Here is a 14,045-nt window from a genome sequence, read left to right as displayed (position 1 = left end):
AGGTGGGTCAGCACTGCTGTTGTTACTTGACTTAACAGCAGCGTTTGACACAGTACATTACAATCTTTTGACCCACTGCCTTGCTGACATGGGGATATGAGGGAATGCCTTGCAATGGCTTATCTCTTTTCTCCAAGGTCAGGGACAGAGAGTGGCGCTTGGGGAGAGGGTTTCACCACGTTACCCACTGGTATGCACCATCCCCCAGGGGCAATCCTCTCCCCTATGTTATTTAACATCTACATGTGCACTTGCACAGCTGGTCTGGATGTTTGGGCTAGGTTGTCATCAGTATGCTGATGACAGCTATATCTATTAACGGATAGCCGCCCATATACCACCCCAGAGGTTCTGGCTAGGGCACTGGAGGCCATGGCTGATTGGCTGAAGCAAAGTCGACAAATTAAATCCATCTAACACAGAGGTCCTGTGCCTGAGCTGCAGGGGGATGGAACCGAAGATCCAGCTCCCCACCAACAGTGAGGAATTCTGGGTGTGACCTTGGATGCCTCACTTTCAGTGAAGGCCCAGGTCACAACTGTTGCCAGATTAGCCTTTTACCATCTTCAGCAGGTCAGGCAATTGGCCCCATCTCCCCCCACCCGTGACTTAGCCCAAGTGATCCATGCATTGGTCACCTCCAGGCTAGACTACTATAATTCACCCTACGCAGGGCTACCCCTGAGACTGATCCAGAAACTTCAGCTGGTTCAAAATACAGCTGCATGTGTCTTTACTGGGACCTCAGGATGCGCACATATAAAAACTGTGCTCCCCCAGCTGCATTGGCTTCTAGTTGAGTACCACATCAAGTTCAAGGTTCTGGTATTAACCTTTAAAACCCTGCGCGGTCTGGGACCATCATATCTGCAGGACCATCTCTCCTGCTTTGTTGTTGTTCAGTCATACAGTTGAGTCCGACTCTTCGCAACCCCATGGACCAGATTACGCCAGGCCCTCCTGTCTTCCGCCGTCCTCCTACCCACCTATTCTGTTCATCTGTGCCACTCATAGGTATTTTTTATTACTGAGTGGTAGGAATTTCTGCCACTTGCTAAAAATCAGTGTATTTTTACACTTGCTAAAAATCAGCGCATATACAAGGGTCAAAACTTTCTAAGAGCATCTAACTGTATTATCGCCATCTTGTGATTTATGTATAGATTTGAATCTTTTATTATATTTTGTTTTAATCTGTTAATTGTTATATTTATGTGTTGTGAGCTGCCCAGAGCCCACTTGCAGGGTGGGGTGGGATACAAATCAAATCAATAAATAAATATGCCTGTCATACTCCCTGATTCAAAGACAGGTAGCATTTTTTCTTGCTGAAGCCTTCAAACTCCCAAAAGCAAGGAGTTAAAAGTTGTCCGGGCACTAGGCCCAGATGCACAACATTCCAAACATTAAAGGAAGTAGCAAGGGAATTTAAAAAAAAAAGCTTTTGACAGAGATTGCTGATAGCCTGTTAATGCAGAGGAGGAAACCAAAGGATTTGCAAGGTTACTAATGTTGCTCTAAAGTGTAAGAAAGGATCAAGGGAGGATCCGGCAGGCGTTCAGGATTTGAGCTTGGCTTTTGCCATAAGAAATGTCATGGGGAAGAATAAGTAAAAGACACGTCATGGTATTGCCTAAAATACAAAAGATGCAAGGAGAAGATACAGCATGATTAATTGTCTTTGGTCCTTCAACCAGTATTTAAAAAGAGTATAATTTGTCAGAACTCTTCGAAGTGTAGTCCTTCAAAGAAAGGCTGTGCACGTAAGAGAGCCAACATTTATCAGGATATTTACAGTGCAACCTTAAGCAGAGTTTCAGTATTCTAAGCCCATTCTGCCTTTTCGATATTTAGACTTAAATATGTAGAATAATCTCACTTGTAAAGATACGAACATGCACTGCAGGCTCCACATCAGACTGTTGTTTCAGATCAAAGAACCAGCTTTAGCCAAGACTAGGTACCAATCTTTGCCAATCCCTTTGGGCTGTATACTTCTTTATAGGAGACACATAAAGGAAATACTGCCTCCTTCAAATATATAGGAGGCGCCATACTTCAGTGGCAGAGTACCTGCTTTGCATGCAGAAGGACCTAGGCTCAGTCCTTGGTATCTCTATTTAAAGGATCTCAAGTAGCACATATTAGATCAGCCCGTTTTTCTGAGTTGGCTTCGTCAGCTTCATATGTCCAGAATCAGTTATCTGAGCATGACTAATGTGAGGCGTAAATGCTCTGAAGCAGAGACTGGACAATTATTTGGGAACCCTCTAGTTTGGATTTCCTGCACTGAGCAGGGTATTGAACTATAAGACTAAAACACTACAGTTCTTCCACCAAAGACTGTTTCCCCATATGATACTGATGCATTCCCAACATCATATTTGTTTTCTAGTACTATTCCAACATGTGGGAGTAGTGTGAGCCAATTGACACATTATGAAGTATACAGGTAAGGTCTGGGGTCCCCACCTTGTGTAACAGTCAGATGCGAGCTGCTGGCTCTTTTCCCAAGTGTGTGTTCCCCTCTCCCCCAGTGCACAGAGGGAAAGCTGAAGCTCCCTCCTGTGCATCATGGTCTCAGTGTGAATTGGGCACCACATGCACAGAAACTGAAGAAAACCCACGGTTCATGTCTGAATTTTACACAGGGGGTGAGGCCAGAGCCAACCTGTGTACTTAATAAATTGGTGGTTAATATTAATCAATACCAGAGTTCATGCACTATGTGTGGATGGAACCCAGTCTTGAGTGTTATGGTCCCAAGGCTCAGAGATGAACGTCCTTGAGGGGTCTGGGTTGTGGTTTCTTCTAGATGCATCACATATGGTCAGTGTGGTCAGCTTCTGTATTTCTGAGGCACTGCAGCTCTCTGCTTCAACGGGGCTGCCTTCTGGTTGTCCGTGAGCCACAAGCTGCCTGGCCCCATTGCAGTTGCACATAGTTTTAGCACCAGCATTGGGTTGTTAGGTGCCTGGGCAACAAGGGCTTGGATTTTTCCAGTTCTACAGGCAGTGATCAAGAGTAATGAGATGTGGCACATGCTTGGATTGGTTGAATGTATTGCTATGTAACCACGGGCTCCAGATTGACACAGGTTTAAAAGGGCAACCAGGCAACGTGTGGTTTGTTACATAAAAAAAAAAAGAAGCTGTGCTGAAGGAATAATTGCACTGAAGTGTAAACGGCTGGTGGGAACCGCACTGAAATACCAAGCGCTGTTGTGATTATCTGGTTGTAGGAAGCAAATGGCAGAGATTAAAATGTTACATAAGGGAGCAAGCAGCATGAGTCAGGGGTTTGGGGAAGAATGAGTCACAGCCAGAGGGAGCTGAGCCAAGCATGTAAAGTGTAGAACAGAGGGACTGAGGGAGACATCCTAAGCACACTTATTTGGAAGCAAGTTCCAATGAAATCCCATTTCAAGTAAATGTGTTTTTAGAGTGGAGGTTCCAGCAAGGATAATGACCAACCAGCAAAACTTAAAAGAAACAGCTGGCTTCAGACAAGGGTCTTGCAATAGCTCAGAGCAGCTCACCCAGAATTTCGGCTCAGGACAGAGAGCTTACTGCCAAAGTCAGCAACAGAAGGGACAAAGCAGTATAAATCACTTCACAACAGAGCACTGGGTCCATTTTTGGCAAATGAGGAGAAATCAATGGCGTGTAACTATTGGTGAAGATACTGGAATGAGTACTGTGAAATCCAAGCTGATCTGCATTCTGCAGTAACACAAGAGCTTGGAGTAGGGAGTTGCCTCCCTCCTGTAAAAGTTCTCACACTATTTTTGCCCTGACCTGGATAGCCCAGGGAAGCCCGATCTCGTCAGATCTCAGAAGCTAAGCCGGGCCAACCCTGGCAAATACTTGGACGGAAGAGCTCCAAGGGATACCAAGACACAGAGGCAGGCAATAGCAAGCCACCTTTCTGAAATGTCCAAGCCCCACTGGGGGTCGCCAGAAGTCAACCATGACTTCCAGGCACACACACACAAAATACTCACCAAAAAAGTTCTCACACTATTTTTGCACTCTTCTATAAATATAAAAGGGCAACAAGGCAAAGTGGGGAGCATTTTCACATTCAGCTTTTCAGAAATGTTTAAAAGTGTGGGTTGTGTGTGTATGTGTGTTTACAAGGCAATTCTAAGCAATTCAGCCCTCAGTGGACCTCCAAAGGTATAACTCTGCTTGGTCTTGCTTTTAGTTTTTATAGCAGTCCTCAAGACTATGCACTAAGGAATGCAATGGGGGGTGATGAAATCTCTAGTTAGTGTTTGACTGAGCTTCCCTAATGTTATAGAGAAGGAAGGACCAACCAAAGAGTCTGTGGCCACCATTGGCTGAGCTGCTCAGATCTTAAAGAAAGGCAAGCCAGGCAGAGGGTTGAGCTGCAGGTCATCGACTGGCTAAGGAGTCAAGAGATGTGCATGAATAATCCCACAGAAATAGGCAAGACCTAAAGGCTATACATTCATAGCCCGCCAACTCTGCAGTTCAGGACTACACACAACCCATGATTTTGCTGAAGCCCTCAGAGTTAGGTTAGACTAAGATAAAATATCATCACTTCTTCATGCATTACAAAGTACACAGGGTGAGTTGGGGTCCACACCCTGTGTCAGATGTAACATAGTCACATATGAGTTTTGGTACGTCTCAGTTCCCTTGTGTACAGTGCCAGTCAGGATCAGGACCATGGCATATGTGAAGAAAAGGCTTCAGCCTTTTCATCAGCTTATTCAAAGTAATAGTGATATATTTTGAATTTAACTGTGTGTTAGCTTCCAAGAGCACCATGTAGCTGAGTGATGAGCTAAATATTTTAGCAACAACTAGAAAAGTCACCTGACTCAAAGTGTACTGAGGATGAATGTGATTTAAGGAAAAGACCTGGGCTGATTTCGCACTAGAGCTGCCTCGATGTTGCACCGCCGTTTGCCCCAATTCTATTGGTCAATTTCACACCCGAAGCTGCGGGGCTGCATTTTGACTCGTGGCTTCGCCCAATTTCTCCCGCAGTTTCGTGATCCTGTTTTTATGAGGATCACGAAACTGCGGAGGAAATTGGGCAAAGCCACGGGTCAAATGCAGCCCCGCGGCTTCAGGTGTGAAATTGACCAATAGTATCGGGGCAAACGGCGGCGCAACATCGAGGCAGCTCTAGTGCGAAATCAGCCCTGGTTAGTAGAAACACTATTTGCTAGACCACTTCAAAGAGGCAATGGGGGAAGGTGAGCCAATCTGTGTTGTATACACAGTTCAGGGCTTTAGCTGAAATAAGTCTCTCAGGGAAGCAAAGGAGACAAAGATGCATAAGTACTTTGTTGAACTAAACAAGATACAGAATGGCCAGAAAAGCAAAATGACAGCCGTGCAAGAGAGCAAGACTGAACTGTTAAATGGCAAAAACACAGCGGCAATTTACTTGCAATCTGGTTCATTAACTTTTGTGCAATCCTCGCATTCTATTGTAGTTTTGAATTAAACCCTAAGCTACTTTGTGGAGAGAGCAGAGAGAGGTTTAGGGCAATGCTCCCTCTAAGCTGTGGAGTCTTGTGAGCAAAAATTCAACTTTGTGAGCTGCTGGCATTAAAGTTGTGAGCTAGTGATTTGGCTACTGCATACATTAGTTTGCTCTGGAGCCGTCCTTCCTGAGCTAAAATGAAAATCTGTGAGCTGGAGGCTAAAAAACTGTGAGCTGGCTCACACGAACTCAGCTTAGAGGGAACACTGGTTTAGGGTACCCCAAAAAGGAGCAGAAGATGTGGATGAGTTGGGAAGGGTTCTCAAGATAGGGAGTCCTTAATTATATGGGAATATTATGGGAGAAGACCAGTTGGCTGCAGTGCTGACTGGCCAAGAGCAAGGGGTGATGAAGCTAAAAGACAAGAGCAGAGAGGAAGAAATGAGGCTAAACTTCAAGAAGAGAAGCAGAATAGAAGAGGGAACAAGCACACTCTGCTTGTCTTGATGAGGAAGGCCAGTGATTTTGTGTCATTAGTGATGGAAGAAGGCTTGGTGCTAAACTAATAGAGGGCTTGGCAAGCCCTTCTTTTGAGATTTCATCTAGGCTTAGGGGGAGCAGTGCTGTTGGCCAAAATTGGTGCAGGATTAGGATCCTCACTGCCATTGAGCCAAAATTCAAGATCCAGTTACTTGTGGTGGCGGGTGGGGGAAAGGTTTGCACTGCCATTGGTGAAATTTTAGGATCTGAATCCCCATTGATGGAGAGGGCAGAACCAAAGCTGCCATAAGACAGTTTAAACTCTCTTTTGTGAAGGGTGCTGCTGAGGGATGCACCTAAGGGATAAAAAGGGAGGGGAAAATATGTGTGGCTGAAAATGATAGAGTTAACTGTGTGGCAAGCACAACTTGTGCCTGTTGACAATGGTCAAGGAGATGGGCTGACTTTCCAGGAAGATCTGTAATGAAAGGAAGATTATTGTCCTGGAAACATGGGTGGGTCGTCATTACCGGTGTATGAGGAGTCTGGGAGGATCACACAAAGGAACCTTGGTTAATGTGCCCCTTGTTTAATAAGAGCTGAGTTCTTGTGGCAGCCGGCCTATTTCCTCTTGAAAGTGCCTGAGGGGATACATGCCTTAAATGAGATACTCTTACTTGATATCAGAAAGATGGGTTCACTCAAGCCTCTGACTTTTCTATACCAAAAGAGTTTGGGGTTCACAAGGTACTACTGTCAGTGGGGGGCTTTGGGGGCAGCATGACCCCTCTCTCTCTCTCTCTCTCTCTCTCTCTCTCTCTCTCTCTCTCTCTTCTACTCTTTTCCTATATCTTCTGCTTTTGATGAGGGAGCAGAGGGCATGTATAGCTTTTGCTTAGGAACAAATGCATTATCAAAAATGTTATCTCACTCGCAAAAATAGGTGATTCAGAAGGATGGGGTGGGGAAAGAGAAACGTGTGGGAGAGAGTCAAGGTGACAAAATGAGGAAGCCCTCTTCTCATCCTCCCTTTACTCTCTTTCTTATGCTAACATCTTTTTCACACACATACACTTGCATGAAAGAGGAGTCAGGAGGACTGGTTCATCACTGTGGAGCAAGATACGGTTCTAGGTGTCTGAGGCTGCGGTCACACGGAACATTAGCCATGCGAGTCAGACGGAAGACATGCGGGTTTTCCGGGCGCGATCCCACCGGCACATCTGGGAAGTGTAGCACTCCCGTGGCTCAAACGAGGCTTCCTGCCGAAACCACGCGGCAAAAAACTAGTACCTCCGAGGTACTAGTTTCCGGAAACCGCGGGGCAAGGGCGGGCGTCTGATCGCGTTTCCGGTGGCATCCGGCGCCCGCCCATGTTCCCTGGCGAAAAAGTTTTTTTTTCTTCAAGTCTTTGTGGATGCGCAAAAGCACACAACGGAGCATGCGCAGTCATGGTGGAAACAAAAAAAAACCCTTCCAGTTTGCCGCACCGCGCACTTCGTTTTTGCGCGCGGGATTGTTCTGCGATCGGCACCTCTCCTTTCCCACGGAACCTCCACAGTACCTCCACGGGAGGTCTGATCAGGTAACCGCGCCTTAGTTTGCCCCGGGGCAAACTGCCACACTTCCCCCCCGCAGTTTCCTGCCCGTGTGACCGGGACCTGAGTTACCATTTCCCTATACTATTAATGGAATTATTTATTTAAAATGATTAGTCTCTCTGCATATAAAATTCCACTTGCCCAGCATTCTGTCACACACTGGTTTGACCAAATAACCAAACCTAGGATGGGGCTGTGTATATAGCAAAAAAGCCCATATATTAATGGATGAGACCACTGGAAGTAGCCAGTGTACTAGAATGGCGACAGGCAAAGTGTTGCACTGGATCTGACACCATCGCAGCAGAGTAAAACCAGCCCTCACCCTCCCCCCTTGGATGGCCAAGCTAGGATCCTGCAATGCATTGCACACACATGTGCACTCTACAGGTTCGTGCAATATTTAGTATACCACCCTCTTGCACACACAACATACTTGACAAATATATACACATGTACATGTTACCTTAATAAGAATGCTCCATTCCACCTTATGCTGTTTTTTGCATACTTTTCTCATAGTGAGTCAACGTTAAAGAATTGGTTACCGTCATCTGTTCAAAGGCAGAAGGAAAGAATTTTTTTTCAAGCTCTGGAATAGGAAGGAAGCTTGTTGGAAATATTTAGATATGAAAAGTGGGGGGGGGCAAGGGAGCAGAGGACAATCATAAAGAATAAAGTCAGGTAGTTGATGGTTCTATTTGTGATTGTGAGTCTTGTGAACAACTTTGTTTTCATTTGGTATGAGAAAGAATATATCCTTTCCCCCCCTTTTCCCAAGGCTCCACCCAGAATCTGCCACTGGTCCCCAATTACTGAACACATATGGAAAGTTCAACTGGGATTTGTAAACTAGTTTTAAGGAATTTGTTTATTCAGCTCAGAGGCTTTTAGTTGGTGTCAGATGCCAAAAGAAAATCTTGTCACTGCCCTGAATTGGATTATAACAGGAATAAAACTGGGGAACAGCACACAAACTCGGTACGAAAGATGTAACAGTACAAGTTTGTATTGTGTTAAATTTTTAATGGGAAAAGGAAGAACTTATAATGGCATTTTCCAAAGGTGGGATCATAGACTGCCAAAATATTTCATCCATCAAAAATTCAAATCACTGCAATCTGAGGGGATGGGGTTTTTTTGTTCCTCTCTAACATCCTTCCTTTAAAAAAAAAAAAAAAAACAAACAGGGGGGGGGGGGGGAGGCAGGGCTTTCGTCAGCCTTTCTGCAGAGGAGTCTAGATGCAAATGCAAAAAGTGTTTGTAGAGAAGGTCTGGTGACAGTGTCAAGGACTGGATCAGTGGGCATAATCCCACACACACTCTGTGTAGTTGTTCTTCATACTGTATTTGTAGAGATTGCTTTGGTTTCTGCTTTCTGATTGACATCTAGGTGTCTTTCAAAATGGTTGTTCTGAATAGATTTTGTTAAGATTGGATTTTACTTAGTTTTAGCCTCTCTCCTATAGAGGGGATAGGTGTGTAGTATAAGTCCAAATAAGTACATAAATCTGCCTTGAAAATAATCCCAGACAAGCTACTAGCCGGCAAGAGTCTTTAGTATAAATAGACCTGTCCATGACTTGTGGCACATTTGGTGACATCAAATGAACTGAATCTCTTTATTTTGCAAATGCTTGCTTGTGTGATGGCCTGGAGGAGATTTCTGACTCACCATAGGCAATCAGTGGCACATTTGTTTACAAGTCTTGAAATAAATAATATTTCTGCAGGGTTGCTATGGCATAAATTTAGAGTGAGGAGGCAATTAGAGAATTCATTTAACTGGGCAGGAATATCTAGAACCTGTAATTTTATATATTGGATGTGGCATTCTAGTATTTCTTTTGCTCTCTGAGCCCCGGATGCATGGAATGCTCCAGCCAGCACTTGTAATTTGCCAGTGCACTGGGAGCATTTCTGTATCTAGCATTCACTCCACTTTTTCCTCCCAGTTGAGAAAATGTGGAGCGAATGCTAGATGCAGAATTGCCCAAAGAGCAGGAGCTGTTAACGGCCATAAATCTATGCAGAAGGTACAGAAATTCTCCTCTGCATTGCAAGCTGCTTTCATTTCCTTTGATCATCGAATTTTATGGTAGCCTCCACACTGCATGCCGCTTTGACTTTCTTGGATTATCGGGTTTTATGGTACCTTCTGTATAGATATATGGCCGTTTTATGGCCATTCCGTGGTGACTTTGCAGTTAGTATGGTGTTGCCCCAAGGTATTTGAATGTGGTTTTGAGCTGCACTTTTTCCTCCCAGTTGAGAAAATGTGGAGCGAATGCTAGATGCAGAATTGCCCAAAGAGCAGGAGCTGTTTGATGCCTATTTCATGAATTACTGGAGGGCTACTGTTTCCTTATGGCTGGATTCTACTTTGCTAACACTAGTGCAATAATAACCAAAGTATTGATACAAATACAAGCATATAAGCATAATCGTCCAATCTTAGAGTAGAAAAGTTTCCTCTTGAGGTGAAGATGGATGAAGAATAGTACACGAAGAATCCGGATAGTAAGAACTCCGTTTTGAAGAACTTCCTCAGTAACTGAAACAATATATCTTCAAATAGGTTATATGCACTCTTGTGAGTTACAGCAAACACATCTCATAAATGGGCAGTTATTGACAGCACATCTCAGGAAAAGCTTAAGGCTTTTATTTATTTATATTTATATTTGAATTTATATCCCGCCCTACATCACACTTCCTTCCATAATTACTGAGGCAGTGCATATAACCTATTTGAAGATATATTGTTTCAGTTACTGAGGAAGTTCTTCAAAACGGAGTTCTTACTATCCGGATTCTTCGTGTACTATTCTTCATCCATCTTCACCTCAAGAGGAAACTTTTCTACTCTAAGATTGGACGATTATGCTTATATGCTTGTATTTGTATCAATACTTTGGTTATTACTGAAAGTGTTTTTCACACAGATTAGTATTCCCTTGTATACCTACACTGTGTGTTCCACTTTGGTGGTTGTTAGTGGATTCCACTTTGCATCAGAATAAGGAAAACTTGCATATCTGGCTGCATCACATTGGAATTAACCATATGTGCAATCATTACTAGTGCACCATGGGATCCAATCATGGGAAAGCCGCAACTAACCTTCTCAGTTAACATATGAATTAAATCTAGAATTTGTGATTCTGCTGAATGCAAGGCAGAGATTAGAAAGATCAGGGCTCTCTTTCCAAAGGCTGTAACTATGCTGTCTTTTTTATTTGCTTGTTTTTAAAAAGATATTGACGAATGTACAGCAGGCACTCATAACTGCCATTCAGATCAGTTATGCCTCAATTTAAGAGGATCATTTGCCTGCCAGTGTCCTCCTGGGTATCAGAAGCGAGGGGACCAGTGTATCGGTGAGTATTATATGGTAAACAAGATATATCATGGCTGACAAGATTAACTTGCAAACCTTTTGACATCAGATCTTTTTATGTTTCTTTATTTGCTTACATTTCAGTTCTTTCTGCCCTTAGGTCTCAGAGCAGGTTACGTATGTTTCCCTAACTGCATTTTTAGAAAGAATGAACAAATTCACGTCTCATATCTGCATCTATAAATTCTCCCTTTTGGTCCCTACTCTAATGCTTTAAACTAGGATCAATAGGTGGAAGTCCTGGACTCATGCTCCCCATGTGGAAGTAGCATGACTAGATGTATTCAGAAGGTGTGGAGAGGGTCCTGACACTCATCTACTGCATTCTTAAAATGGTGCATCCCGAAGCCTAGTTACTGCATGGGACCCATGTCCCAGTGCAGACTTGCACAGGAACATTTTTGGTATTAAGATGAAGGAAGTTGCCCTGGTGCTATGCAAAAGGGCTTGTACCACAGAAACCTAAAGATAGAGCAGCACTGCTGTCTGTGTTCAGTTTGTCATAGGCACTTCAGAGCCACAATTTTGAGTTACGTGTCAATCTGACCTCTCTTTTTTTTAGATCTGTATGTTGCCAGTCATGGACATAAATTTACAGCTCCCCTTTCTGTCCACTTTACTCAGCTGTCCCCTGGGATAGAGAAGATGGCGAGTAAGACAAGCTAGTGATGGGACAGAGAGCACAACAGTAGCCGAAATGGGAAGGGAGGGGCTACCGCTCAGTAGCAGAGAGTCTGCTTGGCATGCAGAAGGTCCCAATTTCAATCCTCAGCATCTCCAATTAAGAGGATCAGGCAGTAAAAGACATGTGCCTGAGACCCTGGAGAGCTGCTGCTGGTCAGAGCAGACAATTCTGACATTGATAGACCAGTGGTCTGATTCAGTATAAGGAAGTTTCATGTATTATGTACCAAGAGAATCTAAGCATACTAGACCCTTTACGGCCCACATTGATTAGAAGTCAGCCTTTAGGCTGTCCCTGTCATTCCCTCCATTGGACTTGCACCTTTGGTTAGGTGGAGCAATTTAAATGTATTTATTGTCACATTTTATCCTGCTGTTCTTCAGAGAAACTCCTTCAATTCATCCTTACAACAATTCTGTGAAGTAGGTTTGACTAGGCTTCCAGGTCACCTGATGAGTTTTATCACAAGCAGGGCTTTGAGCCTGGGCCTCCCCAGACCTACTTCCGTAGTCTAACCGCTGTACCCCACTGCCATTCAGTAAAATAGCATGAAAACAAAAGGATAAACACCCCCTCCCCCAGCACCAGCTCCCTTATCTTCCAAGTACCCATGAGGAGCAGCTAATTTAAAACCAAGGGGGAGATGATGGTTACTGACCTCCTGCATTATTTATAGTTTGACCCTTATTTTCTGATTTTGTGACATGATTACAGGCATAGAGACCCTAACATCTTCAGGCTCCTCCCTGACTTGTTTTTTAATTAATGCTTTTCTTCATGTTGGGGGTGGGTGGGTAATCATTTATTTTGGCACCTTCCAGCAGAAATTTATTACCTGAATTTATGTAATGATAATATGTTTTTCTTTTGTCCTCTTTGTGGTAACCCAGACATAGATGAATGTGTACTCCCTCCATTTTGCCACCAGAGGTGTGTGAACATTCCTGGCTCCTATTACTGCCAGTGTAACAGTGGTTTTCAGTTAACTGCTGACAACCATACTTGTGCAGGTAAGCATTTTTGATAAGTCCGAAATAATCAGCACCTCTGGACAGAAAGGCATATCTAGAGACATTTCCACTGCCTCCAAGTAGCTTTTCACAACAAAAGGTTCTATAAGAAACAAAACATTTGACTAGACATTTATGTATTTATAGAGGAGCTTTAAAAACCTGCACATAATCCAGAAACAGTTGTTTCTTTTCTGGCAGCCCCTGCTCCTAAAAATGCCAAATTAAAAATACAGTTTGAAGTGCAAATTAAAAGCAATTAATAAAAACACTGTGATGCCCCTTCCACTCACACGGAGTGCCTACCACCCTCAGCAACCTCTCTCTCTCAGGTTCAGGGTTATCAGTAGGTCAGGACATCACATGCTACCCTTCTTGTCTCTTTTAAAATATACAGAGAACCATGACCATTTCACACATCAGGTCCACTCTCACACTCCCAAGGATATCCACAGACCACCCTCCTTTAATAATAAGCCCTCGCTCACACAGAGCTGTTGGGTTTCCAATCACTCTCTGCCACCATTTATACATATCCTATATGTATAGACCCAGGTGTTAAAGTGTGTGTGTGTTTTCCCTTAGACACACAGCCCACAGGGTTAATCAAAACAAGAAAACTTTTATTTAGGATAGAAACAAAACACTGGCAACAATAAGGTATAAGTAACAAGGGCTCCAGTCACACAGAGGATTTGCCACGCTAAAGGCATGAATGTCAGGTGGATTTTTGGGGCGTGATCATACCGCAACATCTGGGAAGCGTAGTGCACCCATGGCCAACCTGTGGCATCCTGCCGAATATGCGCAGTAAAAAAGTACCACAGAAAGTGCACTAGTATCTGGAAAACGTAGTGCAGGGGCAGGCGTCTGATCGCAGGAGCACTAGTATCCCGTGGCATCTGGCACCCGTCCACGTCCCATCGCAAACCGGATGTTTTTCGTAAGCGCATGTGCACAAACACGTAACTGAAAGCAGTGCTGCTCCGCGGAACTGCACATGCACACAAACGCGAAACGCTTGCCGCACCGCTTCTTTGCCATGCTCCAGCATGGCCGTATGATCGCCAGTTAACAGCCTAAGCGCGGAGACTCAGGGGACCATGTGATCGGGCTACCAGGCCTCCCCCCTGTGTTATCTGGCCCGTGTGACCGGGGCCAAGGTTTCACTTCCATTGAACTTTTGAACTGAGGTCCTATTCCCACAACAAGGATCCTTTACAAATTTATTATTTTCAGCCTGCTCTAAGCAGCTTTTCTGCACAGTTCTACTCATGCAGAAATCCTCTTTTTTTCTCCTCAGAGAAAACCTCTGCTGCTAACTCCTGGTCATTTTCAACTGCTGTTTTCCCAACCCCCACTAGGGTTGCCAAGTGGCATTTACCTTGCCGGCAGGGGACTCC

At 44.1% G+C, this 14,045-nt stretch overlaps 1 protein-coding gene across 3 annotated transcripts in view; it reads left to right on the top strand.

Annotated features, from left to right (window-relative positions):
* The window catches only part of EFEMP1 (EGF containing fibulin-like extracellular matrix protein 1), a 77,029-nt gene that overhangs the window by 46,378 nt on the left and 16,606 nt on the right, over nucleotides 1-14,045 (top strand). For 2 of the 3 annotated variants that reach the window (XM_015426918.1, XM_015426917.1), the window contains 2 exons: nucleotides 10,805-10,927; nucleotides 12,523-12,642. The exons of the other annotated variant lie outside the window; for it this stretch is intronic. In XM_015426918.1, coding sequence (XP_015282404.1) covers nucleotides 10,805-10,927; nucleotides 12,523-12,642 — 243 coding nt within the window. The remainder of the gene's footprint in view (nucleotides 1-10,804; nucleotides 10,928-12,522; nucleotides 12,643-14,045) is intronic. 3 annotated transcript variants of the gene reach the window in all.

Source organism: Gekko japonicus, unplaced genomic scaffold, assembly GCF_001447785.1.
Source record: "Gekko japonicus isolate JY-2015 unplaced genomic scaffold, Gekko_japonicus_V1.1 scaffold141, whole genome shotgun sequence".
Taxonomy (NCBI): domain Eukaryota; kingdom Metazoa; phylum Chordata; class Lepidosauria; order Squamata; family Gekkonidae; genus Gekko; species Gekko japonicus.
The sequence above is the reverse complement of the archived record's forward strand: the minus strand, read 5'-3'. Positions and strand labels throughout refer to the sequence as shown.